The sequence below is a fragment of the Colletotrichum acutatum genome (assembly GCF_030867785.1).
Source record: "Colletotrichum acutatum strain CBS 112980 chromosome Unknown BDZ83scaffold_157, whole genome shotgun sequence".
In the NCBI taxonomy this organism is placed as follows: Eukaryota; Fungi; Ascomycota; class Sordariomycetes; order Glomerellales; family Glomerellaceae; genus Colletotrichum; species Colletotrichum acutatum.
Genome location: NW_026849151.1, coordinates 48175 through 65978, shown reverse-complemented (window position 1 = coordinate 65978; position 17804 = coordinate 48175). Strand labels below are relative to the sequence as shown.

Sequence of the window (17804 nt, the reverse complement as noted above, 5' to 3'; positions counted from 1 at the left end):
CAAGTACCTTTCATGCTGTATTCGAGGTATAGACATGCGATGGAAGGTGAATATACTCACGTGCACCTCATGGCTCTGCCCGGTGCGATCAACAAATGACCCACATCCGCCAGTAAATCACCTAAACTACTAGTACATATAACGTCGTGTAAACATTGAAGGTATTCCATAGCATAGTCAACTGCTGCAGCGTATTCGAAAAATCATGCATCCAACAAGGAGATGGCTGTTCCACACAGGCTCGGTCCAGCTGGCTCCTTCATCTACCGCCAGCTTTACTTATTCGACCAAAACTTCTTGTCGACCTTGTCGTCCTCAGCAGCTGGTGCTGAGTCATGCTTCTTCTCAAAGTCCTTGTTGTGCTCATCCACCTCGCGTTGTTGCTCTTCCGTAAGCTTCTCTCCGTTGACGCTGGCATTGGAGATCTTCGGCTGGGGTGGGTTTGTCTTCTTGGCGTCCGCAATGTCCCTGATATCCGTGGATTCCAGGCCGGGCTTATCGCTGAGAAATCTGGCGCCGGAAGCAGCGGTTGCACGTGCGGCGAGAGGCATTGGACGTGAGGCCGCCATCACGGACGGCAGAGCCCGTCTTCGGATAGCGTTGCTCAACATTGTGAAGAGGTGAGGTGTTGGTCACAGGTTGCTGGTGTTTGTGAATCTGGAGAATGAGTTCCGGTCGGTTTTTTCCAAATTGATGTCTGCGATGCCTCTAGTCAAACCAGTTTCTTAATGAACACCTTGATTGTTGTCTCGAGCTTCTGATAAAGGGAGAGAGCTGCATGATGTCATTCAGCCACACAAGCCGAGGGCGGGCGCATGCAGTAGCGATCGCCGCTTGTGTGATTGGCCTAGCGGCACGCAGGATCATGATGACATAGCAGCCTAACGCGGTATTGTGATACCTTGTCGTAGTTGATAGCAGGGGGAAACATGAGGAAATTGCGATTCGCCTAGGGCCTTTCCTTGAGCTGACGCCAAGACACTGAAAGTATGTTGAGGTTTTGGCAAACCTGCAAAAGGGAAACAAGAGTCGCCCTGCATCACAAGCGGTAGAATCAGCAGGGAAACAAATGCGTGTCTGTTGCCGACTTCGATTCAACGTGCTCTAATTTGCAGGTGCAAGGGGGTTACATCTTATGCTAATTATCGCTGACTGCCGTCTGAGTCTGCGAGAACGATGTGTCCATATGGACCAAATTTCATGATAGTATTGAATGAAAAAGCCAAGAAGTGTAGCTTGTTCACCTCAGCAGGCATGTGGCTTGTGTACATCCGCTAATCATCAGTTCCTTCACACTCCTCGCTACATTTTCAGACGTTGTGAGCTTCTCTCACTACATTTGGGACTTGTTTGCCTGTATCGGAATTGCTTCCCTCAGAGGAAACGCGCACCCCCTTTTCCTGCACGAGAACCTCATCGGCAGATGTCCCGATGAGGCGACCACTCGCATCGTGAGTGCTGTCCCATTCAGAAAGCTCGGCGTTTGGAATCTTCCGGAGTTGATTGCTTTGAGCCCCGTCATCGAAGCTGACCAGCTCTTGCCTCAGCTTGTAGCCTCTCCATTTGGGAAGAAGGGATGCCCAGAGCCAGTAGTAGGCAGCGCAGACAAGGAGTCTGTGTGTCCTAGGGTTAGCGTTCGCTCAAGAAGCAGATATGAGGGAAGGATCCCACTCACATTCCAACACCAGTAACGGCGTACGTCGCGTACCAGAAGCTGACGTCGCCGGCATACTGTCCACCTGCCGGGGGGTACCACGGCATGATGAGAAGGTAGAGCTGAATACAGATGTTGAAAATGATAACCACATGCCAGGCTTTGAACTCAGGCTCCGGAAGATTGGCCTTCCTTCGGCGCCAGCGAACGACGTAGATTCCCACAGCCATGGCCAAGTTGAATGCAGCCGTCGGGAAAACTCCGAGGTCATTCACTAATCAAAGTCAGTCTGCTGCATCGAACGCCAGCTGAGCGATAGAACTCACCAAAGGTGAAGGCGTCTCCAGCAGGAACCGCGAGAATCATCAGAGCGGTGAGAGACCAGATTACGAGATAAGGCCCAAGGGGAGTACCGAAGGGCTTGGTGGAAACCCAGAATCTCGTGTACGGCAAGACGCCCTGTCGGCCACACTCTCTGATGCGTCGAGATAGTCCGATAATAACTGCAATCATGTTTCCAAATGAAGCTAGTGCGATAAGGAAGTTGAGTCCCCGAACATTGCCACTGTTGCCGAAGACTTGGGTGAAGAACAAGCTTGCCACGGTAAGGCCGGACTTCTCCAAGAGTTCTCTTGGAACTGTAGCATCCTTTCGTTAGACATGATGCCAAGATCTCAATCCTAAAGACTTGGGCAACCTACCGGCGGCAAAGAACGCGACATTGGCGAACATGTACAAAATGTACACAGTCGTCAGTGCAGCTGTCGCATAGATCTTGAGGGATCGCACAGGGTTCTAACGAGTTCTGGATCAGTCTGGGATCATTTCTCGCCTGGCATCATGGCTCATACCTTGACCTCATTGGCAACGTTGAAGGCGTTGTTGTAGCCACCGAAGGAGAAAATGATGCGGTAAAGAGCCGTGGTCATACCATAGGCACTGGCTGTCTTGCTTCCTGACCAAGCATCCTGGAAATTGGCGGTTGGGTTCTCAACCCTGGTGCCACCGCCGAGTACGACAAATCCAGTAATGATTACGAAGAGCAAGGTACAAATCTTCACGATTCCGACGCCATTGGAGAACCAGTATGCATACTTTGTGTTGAAAACCAGCGCTGCAGGTGGTTAGTAGATGAACTACGCCATATCGGATTTATGCGAAGGGTCTGGTAACGTGGAAACTCACTCAGTGTGGCCAAACTGTAGCAAGCCAGTGCAGTGCCCTTGATCTGCCAATTAGTGCCCTCATGTCCTGAAATGGCAATAAGGTAATTGGCCATGACGGTGGCATTGGCACTTCCGAAAGAGAGAATGACGCTCTGGACCGCAAAGGTAGTTGGAAAGAGCCACATTGGGCGGGGAAAGGCTTGTTCGAGGAACACAACCTCAGATCCTGATCGACTAGGGAAGTACGCTGTGAATTCGAGATAGACAGCTCCGGAAGCAAGGCACAACTAGAGGTAGAGATGGTCAGCATTTACTCCCTCCAGGGCAACATGTTACTTGTAGTCATTGAAATACCACAGGAACGTACCAAGTATCCAAGAGTCCAGTAGATGAAGCTGACACCGACTGAGCCAGTGCCATTCAAGATGGAAGCCGCTGAATAGATTCAGTAACGGTTGTGCAAAACATCGAATCGGTCGAACCTACGAGTAGAATAGATACCCGCGCCAATCATCATCGTGATGTTTAGAAGCGTGATCGTGACAGGGCCAACATCGTATCCTAGAGGCGAGTTGTTCTCGACAGGCGCTCCAGAAGCATCCTGATAGGTGGGAGGCGCATCGTTTCCTCCTTTCTCGCCGACGTACTGTGTGCTGCCGTTTGAGATCTGCTCTCGCTGGCCTCCAACAACCGTCCCTTGCGCGCTAGCGCGATCGCCAAACGGACGTCGCCAAGCCATTGAACGAGTACCAAGACGCGAGGACACGGGTAGGGCTGAGTGTAGCGCCTCAAAAATTTAATCTTCCGGTGTAGTTGAGCCGTCGGTGTAAGACGTGTAAGACGGGCAGGTCTCGATCAAGGGTGCTGCACTGTGAGCTCATCAAAGGAATCGTGCTGGCTTCCACCTACCTTTTTAAACCAAGGGCCTCTCGTTCTTCCCGCAAAGTTTTATCCTTGCATTTTGACTTTTGCCATCCGAAGAGGTTTGGACACATTGCGGTCTTCATCCGCTCTCGATGCCGACGAGCTTGGGTGGTGATCTGGTAGACGTTCGCTAACGGGCCGTTCCCGATTTCAACATCCGAGGGGTGGATGACACAACCAGCCTCCGATGTGGGGGACCAAGGGGCTAAACAGGGTCTGACGATGACAACAACTGTCGCAAGCATGGCGAATCTTCCCGGTCAGCCAACATGAAGAAAGAAATTATGGGAAAATGAAGAAAAAAACAAAAGTTGAGCGCGGTCACCCTAAGCTTCAAAGATCGTACAAAAATGGCATTGACTTCAAAGTGAAGTATGTTACCGTGCCATCGTGACTTGGAGGTGTATTGGAGTCGAACACCTGTCTGTAAACCTCATATTACTTGAAAATGATACTTTCCCATCATCAATTGTTCTGTAATGTACGGTATTTGGTCGTCGGGTATTTTACAAGAGATAGGAGACAGTAGGCCGACGGTCGGCACCTGGAACCATCACCACTTCCTTTTTGACCGTAAAGTAGTAAAAATGATACGTAACAACGCGTTAGTGGTTATGGCGCAATTCAACGCCGGACTCCATGCGCCGCGCGGGAGTTCCGCGTAGGGGTCGAAGTTGCGTGCTGCATCGCCTCACCTTTCAGCCGTCGCCAAGAAGGGGATGAACTCCGGCACAACGAGAATCTACATGCAGGTGAATGTTAGGATATCCACGCATGGGGGTTGCAGCGGCCTGCGGCCGACGCCGATGACCCATGTACTACCGCTATCAGCGAAAGCTCCCGCAATAGCGTCGAGGTGTTCATGTTGGTACAGGTATTACCAAGTTTTCCACACCAGATCCGTTTTCATTACGTACTGCAATACAAATGAAAGGTCTAGATCAATGATATTGAAGCTATGGCTTTGAGTATGCTGGTAATAAGAATTCTCTCTAGTGAATGGGCGCCAACAGGACTGCGTGACATCGAGTATGGGTAGGTAAACCTGAATCTGCATGTAGAGACAAGAGTTCATATGAGTAGATGCTGTGTCAAGAGATGACCTGTTAGGCAAAACATTTCTGAGCTACATAGGCTGCAGCCAATCTATTCGGTCATGCGAAAACAAAGCCTCTGGAGCCCAAGTTTCTATACTCCTGCCGTTCCGTGTGAACGCGTTGGAGATTGATGACTGGCATATGTTGTCTTTTGAAGCATACGAGTCAGACTGTTTCTTGCGTCCTACATTCAGGACAACCGCGGGCTATCGCCAGGTACCCACTTACTAACATGAGCGATACTTCTTGTCGGTATATTACCCAGCTTTTACCATCAACACCCACGAGCTCTACAGTGAAGCTATCATCAGATTGCATGTTAGCAGCCATATTCTACACTATAGCCAGTAACTGACATTGGAGCATCAGTGCCTTGTTTCCAAAGGAAGGTAAAGGAATGAAAGGAATGTAAGGAATGAAGCTTAACGGGGATTGGGACAATGCCATCAACCACGTAACCGATCATTTTCGAACGAATTACCATTGCTTTTGAAACTCCGCCTTCAGTGCCGCTTTCGGGACACCAATTCTCGTCCCGTCTCGCATTTTAGCTTCGCTGCGGCCAATCATGCCGGCCAAACACTCGTCTCATGATGTGGCCTGCCAATTGGGAGCAGCGGGGAAGTTTGCAAAGTCGAATATCAGATGATCTGGATCCTTGCAAGTCTTGGGATATTAGGCATTTGGCTTCGGTACTCGGTGAACATTCTTGGCCGAAGCGGTAGTCTCGGGCACATGAGCTACCGAATTCCTGTAGTCTCGCAATATTAAGAGTCAAGTCATCGGCTTTCTTCTGCCTCGAGACGTTTGGAGAGTAGGCTGTCAGCAGAGGTCGCAACAGATTCTTTGATTGAAGGCAGTAACAGCAAGTGTTCAAATTCCAGCCGTTTTACTTTCCATTGATCATCTGGATCAAAATATCTCCGTAATGAGCAATTCCGCTACACATCCCCCTTTCAAAGTGATCATTGTTGGCGGGGGCCTCGCTGGCAGCCTTTTGGCCAACGGGCTAGCTCAACACAATGTCGAATTCGAGGTTTATGAAAGACAAGAGAAGAACTCCAAGAGAGAAGGTTATCAGATCCGCTTAGGCGAAGCTACATTCATAGGCATGAGGGCATGCCTTGACCAGGACCATATCGACTCCATCTTCAAGCACTTTGGCAGGTCAGCATCACAGGCACCGATTCTGTACGACAAGCACTTCCGCAAGATGTTCGAACCAGGCAGAGACCCGAATTATACACAATCCTCACCTATCAGCCGCGTCGTCCTCCAGGATATTCTTCGCGAGCCGCTCAACAGAATGGGCAAGATTCACTATCAAAAGAGATTCGAGAGCTGTATGATTCGTCCAGATTTCGGCCGCGATGTAGTCGAGGTGAATTTCGATGATGGCACCTCCGATGTCTGCGACATTTTGATCGCTGCTGATGGCAATAACTCGCAGGTAACTCACCAACGATTCCCGCCCCCTCCTGCCCATTGGTAATCAATGATTCATGGTAGATCAATAAACTCCTAGGACTGAACAACATTGAGGAGTTGACCTCTTTTAGGTCGTTTTTAACTAGATGCGATCTTCCATTGTCCGTCTGCCGCCGGCTATCACCAGATCTCAGTTCGCCCATAGCGACCTTACACGATGGCAAGACGTTGTATTTCCAAGGTAATTTAATCCCTGTACAACTATTTAAGCCTTTTCAGTGGGAACCTGGTGTTGATAATTGTCTCTTTAGTCTACTTGCCTGGTGATATGACAGCTCGTCTTGGAAATGTGGATGCAGACAATGACGAAGAGCTAGCGTCGTGCATGCTCGGTGTTGGATTCTTTGTCAACCGCATGATAACCTCACGCAGCTTTGAATCTTTGTCTCAAGCAGAAAAGTGGGATGCTGTTGACCATCTCTTTGAGGACTGGTCTCCGAAACAGTATGGGTGTCTCCGCAAGTCCGGCCTTAAGTCCGAAGTGTATTGCTTACATGTTTCTCTGCATAGTCAAGACATAATTGGAGTCTTCAGGGGTCAAGAGATGTACTATGGAGCACCACGAGTGTCCTCCCGTCCGTCGATGAATTGGCGCAAATCAGTTGTATCAGCTGATGACAAACGGCTTGGAAATCCGCACATATGGCTCATAGGGGACTCTTTGCACTCAATGTTTCCTTCGAGGTGAACCCTCCCATAGACGATAGAAAGTTTCGGGACTGACATCCACAGGGGAATGGGCGGCAATCAAGCCATGCGAGATACTGCCGATGCCTTACCTTTACTAGTCCGATTAGCAGAGACAGCAAGAACTACGAACGGAGTGAAAGAGGACGACATAACACAGGCTTGTGACAAGTATGAAGGGGCTGTCATACCTCGGGCCTTTGAATGGGTGAAGAGGAGCGGGGGCAAGAATCCAATGGTAAGCGCCTTGCAATGATGAATCGACAAGAGTGCAATTGCTAATATTAGAAAACTACAAGATGATTGACACTTCTAGAGTCACCGACCGGACTGTTCTTTACATGTTGTCATATGCTGTGACAGCGCGAAGATTGTGGCTTTGGTTGCGTTCGTGGATGACCCGCATGGTGTTCGGTGTGAGACGCCAGTGATAACATCAAATGCAGTTTCCTGCTGGCTAATCAGGGACAAAGAAGGAAGTAAATAACGTGGAGTTCCACAAGGTTGGATATCGAGTGAAGTATGAAACATTATTTAGTACTATGATTACAGGCCATCCTACGCTACATTCAATTGAGGAATGGTTCATATCGCTTGCCCACTGTGGTTCCATTGCCAACCGCGGCATCTGTGTAAATCGACAAGACGTCGGTACTGTTCTTGTACTCGACACCGCACTTTTCGGAGAAGCCAGAGAACTGGTCCACTCTGTCTTGCAAATACGTCTCGAATCCCTTCCTGGAGCAGGAAGTGCCGGGGCCATCAGCGCAGTCGGGGAGGGGTTGAGGTGCGCTGTTGACCAGCACACGGTAGTAATCGCCATTGTCGTACCCGTAGGCGCCGGTGCAGTTCAGACGCTCAACGGCAATGTTGCCAAGGAACGGCAGTATGCTAGAGGCCTTCCATGCACGGCGGTAGTTGATGCGGTCAAGCGGCATGGTGTCGTTGATAGAAGCCTCGCTGCCACCAAACTCAGAGTTGTTGAAAAGACCCATCGCAACGATGACCATGGGAGGCAATTCACGGTGAGTGAAGCTGACATAGATGTCCTCGTCGCTTGAGTCACCCATGAGCAGGTTTGCGGTGGCGTTCAGCCAGGGAAGGCCGACATATCCAGAGGCCTCAGCTCCATAACCAACGTTGTAGTGGTAGCGGACGTCTTCAGTGTACTCCCAGGCGAGCCAATCGTCGGGAGTGAAGAGCTCCAGGTTGCAGAAAGGAGACTTCCCGCGGATGACGGTCTCGTATCCGCAAAGCTGCTGCATGCCAAAGATGTCGTTGGTGGTGAAGTTGAATTCGGGGGCCAAGTCATTGAAGCGGGCAATGATGGGCTTTGTGAACTTTTCCTGGTAGACGGCAGACTGTTTGCTGCCCGCAGAGGAAGAGTAAGCCGGGCAGGCCTTGTAAGGGGTCAAGCTGTCTGCGCCTGACTCCTCCGATTCGTAGATGCTGACCACGTTCATGGTGTTGTCGTCGGTCTCGAGCCCGCGCACGAGAGACTCAGCAGACTTTTCTGTCCTCTCTGCGGAAGAGGTCCATACTCTCTTGGGGAGTCTGAGGTTGGGGTATCTGAACTCCAGGTCGACGCCGAGTTGAGTCGCTTCAAGTCTCCCGACCCGTGTCAAAAATTCGGCCTCGGCCTCAGATACCGGTGCATCCCAGCCCGACAAGAAGTTCAGGTAGGGGATCTTGCTCCATTCGATGTTCGTCTTGTTGCCCAGCTTTTCGAGGAAGGGTTCGATGTACTCTTCGAAGTCGAAGTCGTTTGCGTAAATGGCTGCATGTCGCACCAGGTAAGCTGCACGTTCTGCTTTGCATCCCTGTGGCGCGTCGGGCGATGATTGAGGGTCTTGTGATTCGAAGTACGGGGCAATGCCTCCCAGGTGTGTCAACGGGTTGAAGCTATAGGTAGAGTACAGTGCTGATGCCGAAGAGTAGGCAACGAAAGGCAGCAATTGAATGAGCCTAGAGCTCAGACTCTGTTGGCGAGCCATTGTGTCGCGTAAACGATTGTGATGTGATAAAGTCCGCACTTTGGAGATGGAAATCAGTGTGGAGCAAAACTTAAAATCATCTAAACATTCTGGGCAGCTGCACAGAGCTCATATAGCTTGCGCTGTGTTGACGTTTTGGTCCAATTTGGATAGCTTCTAGCTACGTCCAGCCATTAGTGAGATCATTGAGGAGCCGGAAAAAGTGGTAAGCCTCTTATGCCACTAGATTCCCTGTTTTGTTGACGTCAATAGCAAATGTCTCGAACTAGGCGACTGGCTGGACCGAATTGGCAATGTGGATGGGATGGGGCTCTTAAGTTCCCCACGAACAATCGGCAAGCCGGCTCAAAGCCAAGACGGGAGAACTTGCTGGGCCTGTGCCTGGCCATTTCTACGTCATGGAGGGTGGGAAGATCGCCTCTGTCGAAGCGCTGCGGCTCTTCCGTTGGCAACCACACCGACTTCTACCGAAATGAGCCTGTGCTGATGATTGGCACTTGGGCCCTCGGCCGATGCGTTGTGCCGCTAAATGACGGCACTTGTCAGGGGCGTCCGTTGGCCGCGTGGAGCGTCAGCTCAGCGGACCGGAAGTAACTTGGGTACGACAGGGCGCGGTGCAGACGGACTACCGATGGCGATGATCCCTTTACCTCCTGCTCGTGCTTTGACAACAGCCTGATGGAACGAATACGCTCAAGTTCATTGACGCGTGTAGCGTGCTGTCATCCTGGCTACCCGTCCTTGTGTTCAGGGAGCTAGACAGCTGGCCGAATCCAGACCACCTTGGGTGTGCGTGTGTGTGTTCAGCTAGCTGAAAAGTCTAGCAACATGGTCATTGATGGTGTGTCTGAGATGCGAGGAAATCTCCCGAGGGTTATGCAGAGCACGCACAGCTGGATCTGCAGCACATTGTCTCTCCTCGGATGATTAGTGCATTGTTTATTTGCTCTGCAAGACACAAACCAGGACGAACGCTCGTTCATCTATCCGTATGGACCTCCGAAAAAATCGATCTGCTCAACTAGTAATGACTTGTACACGTGGAGTCTGTGCTCGCTACCTGCACTAGAATTGGAGGAATGCACCAGAAGATTGTCTTTCACGCTCGCGCGATTCTCTACAAAACACCGATCGCAGCCAAACCTCCACCGGACATGCAGCCTCATAACCGGTAGATAAGTGCCGCTGACTGGACATGCAGGAAACTTAGACTCGCCTTACACGTTGCTCCTCAAGTGAGAACCATTACCTAGGTTCAGATATTGAAGCTCCAAACATTCTTCAAACTTTCCTGAAAGCGATTTCATGGGACAAGGAACTGCCACAACTCGTTTTTCCAAAGACGGGGCTTGCGAAGTTGGTGAGACCAGCATGGCGCCAGTAACCTAACCCGGTGTCTTCTATTTCGAAACCGGAGAACTTCTTTGCGTTTCCACAGAACACCACATCATCACTCGAAAAAGATGATAAGGCGATTTGAGCAGGAAATAATGTCGACTATGTCTTGGTCAATGAGAGTGATAAGGCAGGCTTTTTCTCAATGATTCGTTGCACACGAGGCATTCCAACGCCCTGTTCCGCAAGCTCGGCCGAGATATCTCCAATCCGGATCGGACCCGATCGAGATTTTGGCGCCGAACGGGCCCACATGTGGCGAGCAGCTCCGGATCAGAATTCGGGGTACTTACGGATCCCGACAAGGTCATTCTTCCAGAAGAACACGCCATCCAGGCGATGTTATGCGCAATACTGCTTACTAGATGTAGTTTACAAAACTCAATCCTTGAGATCTAAAGTAGCAAATCAATCGTAGTATCCTTCTCAAATGTGCCGTACAGAACTTGGATTTTGCGAGAACAAAATCATCAAGTCTTGAAGAGGACCTAGAATTAATGACTGTGATACCGCGCGCTAGGCAGCGCCTTGCGACGTCCTTTCTTGATAAGAGTATCCGAGCCCATCAATTCAAGGTGAATGACTCGCTACAACAACACTGCTAACCGACTGACTCGTGTGGCCACGTCGAGGCTTTGAATATATTCCGTGGCCATCCCGCTCAGCCTGAAGTCTAGCTTTTACTTACCTGACTACATTCCACGACCTTCTACAGAAGAATTCGGCATGATAAACTCCACGCTACGGGGAACAATGACAGATGTGCTGGGGGCTGCTAAGCCGTGCCTTCGTCGGATCCTCGAGCAGGTGGTGCAATCTGTCGCCTCGAACAAAGCCCAGACAGCATGGGGAGTCGTCACGGCTGCACTGCTGTATCTGAATCTGAAGAGGATCCCGTTTGTTTGGCATGTGAGTTGCTGCTATGGGCATAATTGACTACCATATAGACAAATCAGTCCTAATGTTGAATGTCAGTTTCGTGTGTTCAGCCACATTTGGTGGCCCAAGAATGGACTCTTTGAGCGCAAACCCGGCGCTATCTTTCAGCCGGTGGTCACACCTTCTCGCGTTGCTCTGTTAGAGACCGACTACAACTTGCACAAGTCAAACAGCACCTACTTCTCTGACCTTGATGTTGCAAGGACGGACCTTCTCGCCGCCCTGAGAGCTCAAGCAATCCATGGCGGTCTGTACAAGGAGTACAAGAAAGGTGTTCAGGTTCTGCTCGCAGGCACCTCATGCACCTTCAAGAAGGAAATCAAGCCTGGTGCTGCCTTTGACATGCAAAGCAGAGTCCTTACCTGGGATAAGAAGTGGCTGTACATTGTGACCCATTTTGTCGAGAAGCGGAAGGAGGGCAAGTCGCCCACCTACCAGCCATGGAAGGAAGTAGATGAAAGCAAAATTGCTCAGACATCGCCTCTCATCTACGCGACAGCAATCTCGAAATGCGTTGTCAAAGCCGGCCGTCTCACTGTGCCACCACAGAAGTTCTTCCAGGCGGCAGGTGTTCTTTCGTCGGGAGACCAACCTGAAGGCTCCATTGCAGACGTCACACCAGAGGCAAATGACTCCGGAGAGTGGACTTGGGCAAAGGTTGAGGAAGAGCGTCTCGAAGCATTGAAAATCGCTGATGGTTTTGCTGGTGGTTTGGATGCAGCGCATGAGAAAGCCAATCTGTTGTTTTGATCGTTAGCGAAGAGTTTCCGTGCGATCCCAACTTGAACGCGTCGAAAAAGAGACAGCTCACAACAGCATAAGGATGGAAAGTAGAAACATCGGAAGGTGCGGCACGCAATACAGACATGCGCATGTAAAATTGGGTATCACGCAACCAGCATTCTTTGCTGACGTGAGGTGCTCATATGGTCGATGGATTGGCCCTAAGGGATTCACGTGTTTTCTTTGACCCCTTGCCCTGGGGCCTGATCCTTCAACATTGTATTTATCTAGAGTGGATGCCATGATCCCGCCGATCACCTCTTCTTTCCCGCACACTCTCCTTACTACCAGACCTTATCACACATCACCACGTCGCATCCATTGTTTACTAACTACCGCTCCGATCAGTTGCGTCGCGGACGAGCATTCATCCATAAGCCAGCGCAGTACTTTGCAATCTTTGCATCCAACATTGTCGCTGTCCGCACGATAATGCCGAACACCGTATATGTCATTACTGGTACCAACAAGGGCATTGGCCTTGGCCTAGTCAAGACCTTGTTAGCGAGGCCATCTACAACAGTTGTTGCCTCCGTCAGAAACGATGGAGCTGCTTCTTCACTGGAGTCCAGCATTCGAGATGTAAACAAGGGCAACGGCAGCAAGCTTTTCGTCATGTTGCTTGACTTCAACATCGCCCCTGACACTGCTGTCGTCCGCAAAGCCTTTGATACGGCGACTGGCGACGCCGTTACCCGGGTTGATGTTCTCATCAGCAACGCCGCCGTAAACGCCACAGCATCGCGCTCAGTCTTGACCACCGCCGACGAACTAAGGAGCGCATTCGAAATCAACACCATCGCACCCTTGATGGTGTTCCAAGGCCTCTGGCCGCTTTTGGAAAGACCGCAAGGAGCAGACGGCCCCCCTGCCAAGTTCATCGGAATCACATCATCGCTTGGATCCATCGAAGAACAAGAGCCTCTTCCTGCTGGCGCTTATGGCCCCAGCAAGGCTGCTCTCAACTGGTTGGTCAAATCGTTACATATACAGCATCCCGACTTGGTCAGTGTGGCTGTTCACCCAGGATTTGTACGGACGTCCATGGGTGAAGATGCTGCGAAGCAGTGGAACTTTGATCTCAACCGGCTTGACACGATCGAGAGCTCCGTTACTGGCGTTCTAGAGGTCATCGACGGAGCGAGCCGTGAGTCCACGTCCGGAAAACTGGTCACGCAGACCGGCCAGTTGATTGCATGGTGATGGGGGCCACGCCACCTGGTTTCCAATTTCCAACCGACTTTGCCAATTGGTACGAAATAACCGATAGACTAGGTCTCAACGAGTGTCAAAAAAATATTGAGGATGTCTAGCATTGGAGTTCCCCAGTAGCTGCGGGACGCTGTGGCTGTATCGGACACCCTTCCGGGTAGCTGGATGACTATAGCTACATGTTCTCAAGAGCACTCGCAGGCTGTAGTCCAACCACGTCACCCCTTGTTTTGATTATGAAAGAAGCCGACTTCGAAGAACTTGTAGCGGTACCTATTTACCTTAACGTCTGACGTGGGAAGTGGGCAACAAATTTTATGCTGCCCAAACTCCTAGCTCTGCATTTACATAGAGCGTTCCTATTCTTTCTGCTACTCCTAGTATTTCCGGAATTATCTTTAATCTTCTCTTTATCACTCGGAGAATACGTCTTGAGCCAATCGTCAGGTAGTTATCAAAATGATCTTCTGTTGGCAGGTATCCAACTTATCTTCCCAATCACGTGAGTGGGCACTTGAACGAGGTAAGGTACATGTGTCTGCTTAAGGCAAGAAATGCGCCACTTGGTGGGCGGCCGCCATATCGCTTTTCCCGGGCGTAAAGGCCAACCTTTGGCTATGCTTCTGCGCCCACTTCTTTCTCCAGTGGCTTTGCCTGGAATTACCATCATTCCGTCTGATAGGTGCGCAGCCGGTACCAGTCCCTAGCAGTCTGACAACAATGGGAATCCTTCCATAAATGCCGATCATGGTCCCTGTTGCTCGTTACGACATATTTCCACAATTACGTTACGTCTGTAGAATTAGCTGCGCTGTGGTTAGTCGGTCGGCTCTTAGCGGCGGGGAATGGTGCCTGGGAAGTCCAAGTGGATGCAACATCAGGCGGACTATGCCCGTCACTCTTCACCCATGACACGATGTCACCGTTGAGGAAATCCAGTAAGACGAACTTTCAGGCCTCCACTTGGACAGGCCCAGTGCTGGTTGCGGAGGATGATCAGCAACTTTGGGACTTTGGTCGAGGTTGTAATGCCAGTTCCAGATCAAGTGGAAAACATGGAGCAAAATGGTATTCTCTCAACTACAACTTGTTCACCATTGCCTTCAAGATGGCTCTGCTTAGTCTTGGCAACATTTTGCTGCTCTCCGCGGCCTATATGGTGTGGAAAATACTCTACCAAATCGTGTATTATCGCTTCTACCATCCGCTCGTCAAATTTCCCGGCCCTTTTTGGGGTTCGGTCACTCGTCTTTGGATAACGTACCATAATGTTAGGGAGGATGAGTGTCGAGTGAATCAGGAGCTTCACAAGAAGTATGGTAAGTGCCCGTCCAGAAAGGCATCAGAATCGCACTCAAGTTGCCTTGCATATAGCTAATGGAGATAATGACTCCATGCATCCAAACAAATTCAGAAGTTGATACGCAATAATAGGACCTGTCATCCGTATCACACCTACCATGTTGCTTGTGAGTGACGCAACCAAGTTACCGGAAATCTACCACCGGAATGCCAACAAGTCGCAACACTACATCACCGGCAGTTTCGGAAAGACGGAATCACTGTTCAACATGCAAGATCATGTAGTTCATGCTCGCTTCCGTAAGATCGCTGCGGCACCTTACTCTTTCTCCAACATTCGGAAGATGGAGCCTTTGCTTGACAAGCACATCGAGCGCTGGATATCCAGACTAGATGCGTTCGCTAGTTCCGGTACAAAGATGGATTTTGCTCCATGGGCAGTCTACCTTGCTTACGACATTGTCTCTGAAGTTGGCTTCGGACAGCCGTTCGGCTTCATAGAGCAGGGAAAAGATGTTGAGGGACTTATCCAAGGCTTCCACGACGGCCTTGTGCCGTTTGGCATACTAGCACGGTGCTATCCATTCACAAATTGGGTCAAGAGCACTTTCATGGGGAAATACCTTGTCGCATCGCCGGAGCAGGACTCTGGAATCGGGACTTTGATGAGATTCCGAGATGGGCTCATCCTTCAAAGGTTCAAAGACATCGAGAAAGGAACGACAGAAGGGCGCATCGATTTACTACAAACGTCAGTATTCTGCCCTGAAATCGCCCACAATTACTCAGTATTGCTTACTCACATGTTCATAGCTTCATTGAAGCCCGTGACGAAGACGGAAACCCTCTTGATCTAGACTACATCAAAGCTGAAATCTTACTTGTATTGCTTGCTGGGGCAGATACCACGGGCACTGCATTCCAGGCTTTCATGATGCACATCATGACACACCCTGAAGTTTATGATCGTCTCATGGCTGAGATTGACGAACAAACCCGAGCTGGGAATCTTTCAGAGATGCCTCAGTACGCGGAAGTTCTGGAAAACTGTCCGTTTTACGTTGCGTGCATCCGCGAAGCCATGCGCTTGAATCCTTCAGCGCCCAATATCTTTCCTCGTCTTGCTGGGAAAGGCGGAATGGAACTATACGGCAAGCATGTGCCCGAAGGCGCTGAGGTTACTTGCAACCCGTGGCTGGTGCATCGCGACGAGAACATATTTGGTCCCGGTGCTAGCGACTACCGCCCAGAGCGATGGCTAGAAAGCGAGGAGAAGACAAAAGAGATGCTCAAGTACAACATGGGTTTTGGATATGGGGCCAGAGTTTGCCTGGGCAGAGACCTTGCAATGATGGAGTTGTTCAAAGGGCCTCTTCAGTTCTTCAGGACGTTCAAGCCAGTGATCCTCAGTAAGAGAGACCCTGGTAAGTATGTTGTGAAAGGGGGCGTAAGTTTCTTCAAGGATATGTGGATCACCATCGAACGACGACCGAAGGCGCTGTAAATATCGCTGAACAATTTCTCACGATGTAACAGAAAACAGGCACCTGGTAATTTGACGTATCAATTACGAAAGAGTGCTATCCTTGGCTTTCATATACATTGAAGCAAGTAAAAGCAATAAAGTTGCGATATGAAGATGCTGTCTTGGTATCCATCGAGGTGGGGAACGAGAGGTACGATGAATACTCCGGCCGTAGCGGCGTACCATGTGCCATGAGCTCCCCAGCGCTTTCGAGGAACTCGGGAAGTTTGATGAAAAGCCGGGGACCGACTTTGTATCTGTCCAGCCGGCTTTCGATCTGTAAATGATTCGCAACGGCTAAGGCAACATTCAGCAAGTCAAAAATGTCTGTCGCCCTAGACGTTGGCAAAGACAGCGGTTCCTCGCTGAAGTCCACACAAATTGCCTCCATTGCTTGGACAAGATCCGCTACTTTGATGTACACCTGCATAGGAGGCGAATCTATGATCAAGTCGCTTAGTAAAGCTTCGACAACATACATGCCGACGATGTCGCTGACAACTTGATCAATACAAGGATTAGCGGCATGATAGCAAATGAGACAGTCACGAATGGAGGGGAACGGAAGCCAATCAATGACCGCAGGATAGCTGCATTGCAGCTGCAGCAGAGTTGACTGATACTGTGGATGGAGCCTATTGAAGGTCTCCTCACAAGGGCGAATCTTCCACACACTGATGTCCCGGGTATGATAAAACCTCGTTTCAGTATACCAAAACATCACATCCTCCCGAGCAATGGTGTGGAACATTGAGAGTGCCGAAGTTGTGGCTAGATAGAGTCTGAAGTCCGTTAGCTGAGGAAGATAATCCAGGTGGGACAGGTGGCATCGCTGACAATAGTGTAGATAACTGCGAGTTGGGTGACTCTGTTCTGCGTTGGATCTCTTGTTGTATAAAATCGATGTGGTCTGAAAACGAGGAATTTGAGTCAACCCAGATCTGGTGCCGCAGGAAACTCAGGTCTTTAGAAGAAACCAAAGCGTCATGGTAAACCTCGGGTTCCACTTGATATTCGAACGACCAAATGTTGGGTGTTTATTGAGTCATCCCACACGAGTTCAGGAGTACACTGGAATCCGAGATCGGTTGAGAGACATTTTCTTGGCCTAGATCTGGCTCAGCTGGCTGCATTGTCCGCCGTTTAGTTTTGATAACTTGCAGAAATAAGTAGCCAGAATCGTAGGAGATACCGGTACAACAGATTAGGACTCTAGTAGAAGATCCGCCGGTGTGGCCTGAGAATCAAGAACAGGTTCCGAATGAGATGTCTGGTCATCGATGGACTTCGTTCTGGGGACCTCGTCATTTGCGTCTTCAAGTCTTGGAGCCATGTTCAGAACCAGGGCTTGCACGCGAGCCAGCAAGCTATTCAGCTTGGCATGCGCTTCTGCGAGCTCCCTCGGAGAGCAGCATTCTCGCGTCGTGTCTTGGCCAAAGTTTGGCCCTCGTCTGTGTTGTTATAATCCGCTCGTTCGCGAAGATCATGGATCAGATCGGCTCTGCGGCGTCGAAATGCCTGCTGTGACAAGCGGTTGCGCAGTTTTCTAGCCCGCAGTTTCAGTACTAGGTGCAAGGAAATCGAAAGTCGCACGTTCTGGAAACAAACTTAATATCCACAGAGCTCGTAGCGCTGCTT

At 50.2% G+C, this 17804-nt stretch overlaps 9 protein-coding genes across 9 annotated transcripts; 4 read left to right on the top strand and 5 right to left on the bottom strand.

Moving 5' to 3' along the window:
• Positions 1-275: 275 nt before the first annotated feature.
• Positions 276-611, bottom strand: BDZ83DRAFT_590628 (uncharacterized protein; the record flags this gene model as incomplete). The annotated part of the gene is made up of 1 exon (XM_060506352.1): positions 276-611. One exon carries the CDS (start codon positions 609-611, stop codon positions 276-278), a length of 336 nt encoding a protein of 111 aa, XP_060359164.1.
• Positions 612-1310: 699 nt separating this feature from the next.
• Positions 1311-3559, bottom strand: BDZ83DRAFT_590653 (high-affinity methionine permease; the record flags this gene model as incomplete). The annotated part of the gene is made up of 8 exons (XM_060506354.1): positions 1311-1614; positions 1676-1928; positions 1981-2292; positions 2356-2449; positions 2506-2768; positions 2840-3107; positions 3188-3255; positions 3307-3559. 8 exons carry the CDS (start codon positions 3557-3559, stop codon positions 1311-1313), a joined length of 1815 nt encoding a protein of 604 aa, XP_060359163.1.
• An 83-nt stretch (positions 3560-3642) lies between these two features.
• On the bottom strand, positions 3643-4275 carry BDZ83DRAFT_110219 (uncharacterized protein). The gene is made up of 2 exons (XM_060501084.1): positions 4091-4275; positions 3643-3996 (listed from the first exon to the last, which is right to left on the bottom strand). The coding sequence occupies exons 1-2, from the start codon at positions 4099-4101 to the stop codon at positions 3726-3728; spliced, it is 282 nt and encodes a 93-aa protein (XP_060359162.1). The 5' UTR covers positions 4102-4275; the 3' UTR covers positions 3643-3725.
• A 1383-nt stretch (positions 4276-5658) lies between these two features.
• BDZ83DRAFT_110175 (uncharacterized protein) lies at positions 5659-7516 on the top strand. Its single transcript, XM_060501083.1, has 6 exons — positions 5659-6291; positions 6351-6510; positions 6581-6773; positions 6840-7013; positions 7062-7254; positions 7316-7516. The coding sequence occupies exons 1-6, from the start codon at positions 5770-5772 to the stop codon at positions 7445-7447; spliced, it is 1374 nt and encodes a 457-aa protein (XP_060359161.1). The 5' UTR covers positions 5659-5769; the 3' UTR covers positions 7448-7516.
• A 69-nt stretch (positions 7517-7585) lies between these two features.
• BDZ83DRAFT_656794 (histidine acid phosphatase) lies at positions 7586-9010 on the bottom strand (the record flags this gene model as incomplete). The annotated part of the gene is made up of 1 exon (XM_060510905.1): positions 7586-9010. The coding sequence occupies one exon, from the start codon at positions 9008-9010 to the stop codon at positions 7586-7588; it is 1425 nt and encodes a 474-aa protein (XP_060359160.1).
• A 2148-nt stretch (positions 9011-11158) lies between these two features.
• Positions 11159-12094, top strand: BDZ83DRAFT_590665 (capsule polysaccharide biosynthesis protein; the record flags this gene model as incomplete). Its single annotated transcript, XM_060506356.1, has 3 exons — positions 11159-11314; positions 11381-11766; positions 11806-12094. 3 exons carry the CDS (start codon positions 11159-11161, stop codon positions 12092-12094), a joined length of 831 nt encoding a protein of 276 aa, XP_060359159.1.
• A 465-nt stretch (positions 12095-12559) lies between these two features.
• BDZ83DRAFT_723826 (short-chain dehydrogenase/ reductase) lies at positions 12560-13330 on the top strand (the record flags this gene model as incomplete). Its single annotated transcript, XM_060512605.1, has 1 exon — positions 12560-13330. One exon carries the CDS (start codon positions 12560-12562, stop codon positions 13328-13330), a length of 771 nt encoding a protein of 256 aa, XP_060359158.1.
• A 695-nt stretch (positions 13331-14025) lies between these two features.
• On the top strand, positions 14026-16193 carry BDZ83DRAFT_639433 (flavonoid 3',5'-hydroxylase). The gene is made up of 3 exons (XM_060509425.1): positions 14026-14658; positions 14774-15392; positions 15455-16193. Exons 1-3 carry the CDS (start codon positions 14256-14258, stop codon positions 16143-16145), a joined length of 1713 nt encoding a protein of 570 aa, XP_060359157.1. The 5' UTR covers positions 14026-14255; the 3' UTR covers positions 16146-16193.
• Positions 16194-16221: 28 nt separating this feature from the next.
• On the bottom strand, positions 16222-17200 carry BDZ83DRAFT_590649 (uncharacterized protein; the record flags this gene model as incomplete). The annotated part of the gene is made up of 2 exons (XM_060506353.1): positions 16222-16948; positions 17004-17200. Coding segments are annotated over 2 exons (924 nt in total), but the record flags the coding sequence as incomplete, so codon positions are not given.
• Between the last annotated feature and the right edge of the window lie 604 nt (positions 17201-17804).

Bases quoted from the DNA above. Each gene is read 5' to 3' on its own strand.
- BDZ83DRAFT_110175 (XM_060501083.1), top strand. From the start codon at position 5,770: ATGAGCAATTCCGCTACACATCCCCCTTTCAAAGTGATCATTGTTGGC. The intron at 6,292-6,350 runs GTAACTCACCAA...GATTCATGGTAG, and splicing joins CTGATGGCAATAACTCGCAG to ATCAATAAACTCCTAGGACT. The intron at 6,774-6,839 runs GTATGGGTGTCT...TTCTCTGCATAG, and splicing joins GAGGACTGGTCTCCGAAACA to TCAAGACATAATTGGAGTCT.
- BDZ83DRAFT_639433 (XM_060509425.1), top strand. From the start codon at position 14,256: ATGTCACCGTTGAGGAAATCCAGTAAGACGAACTTTCAGGCCTCCACT. The intron at 14,659-14,773 runs GTAAGTGCCCGT...ACGCAATAATAG, and splicing joins GGAGCTTCACAAGAAGTATG to GACCTGTCATCCGTATCACA. The intron at 15,393-15,454 runs GTCAGTATTCTG...ACATGTTCATAG, and splicing joins CGCATCGATTTACTACAAAC to CTTCATTGAAGCCCGTGACG.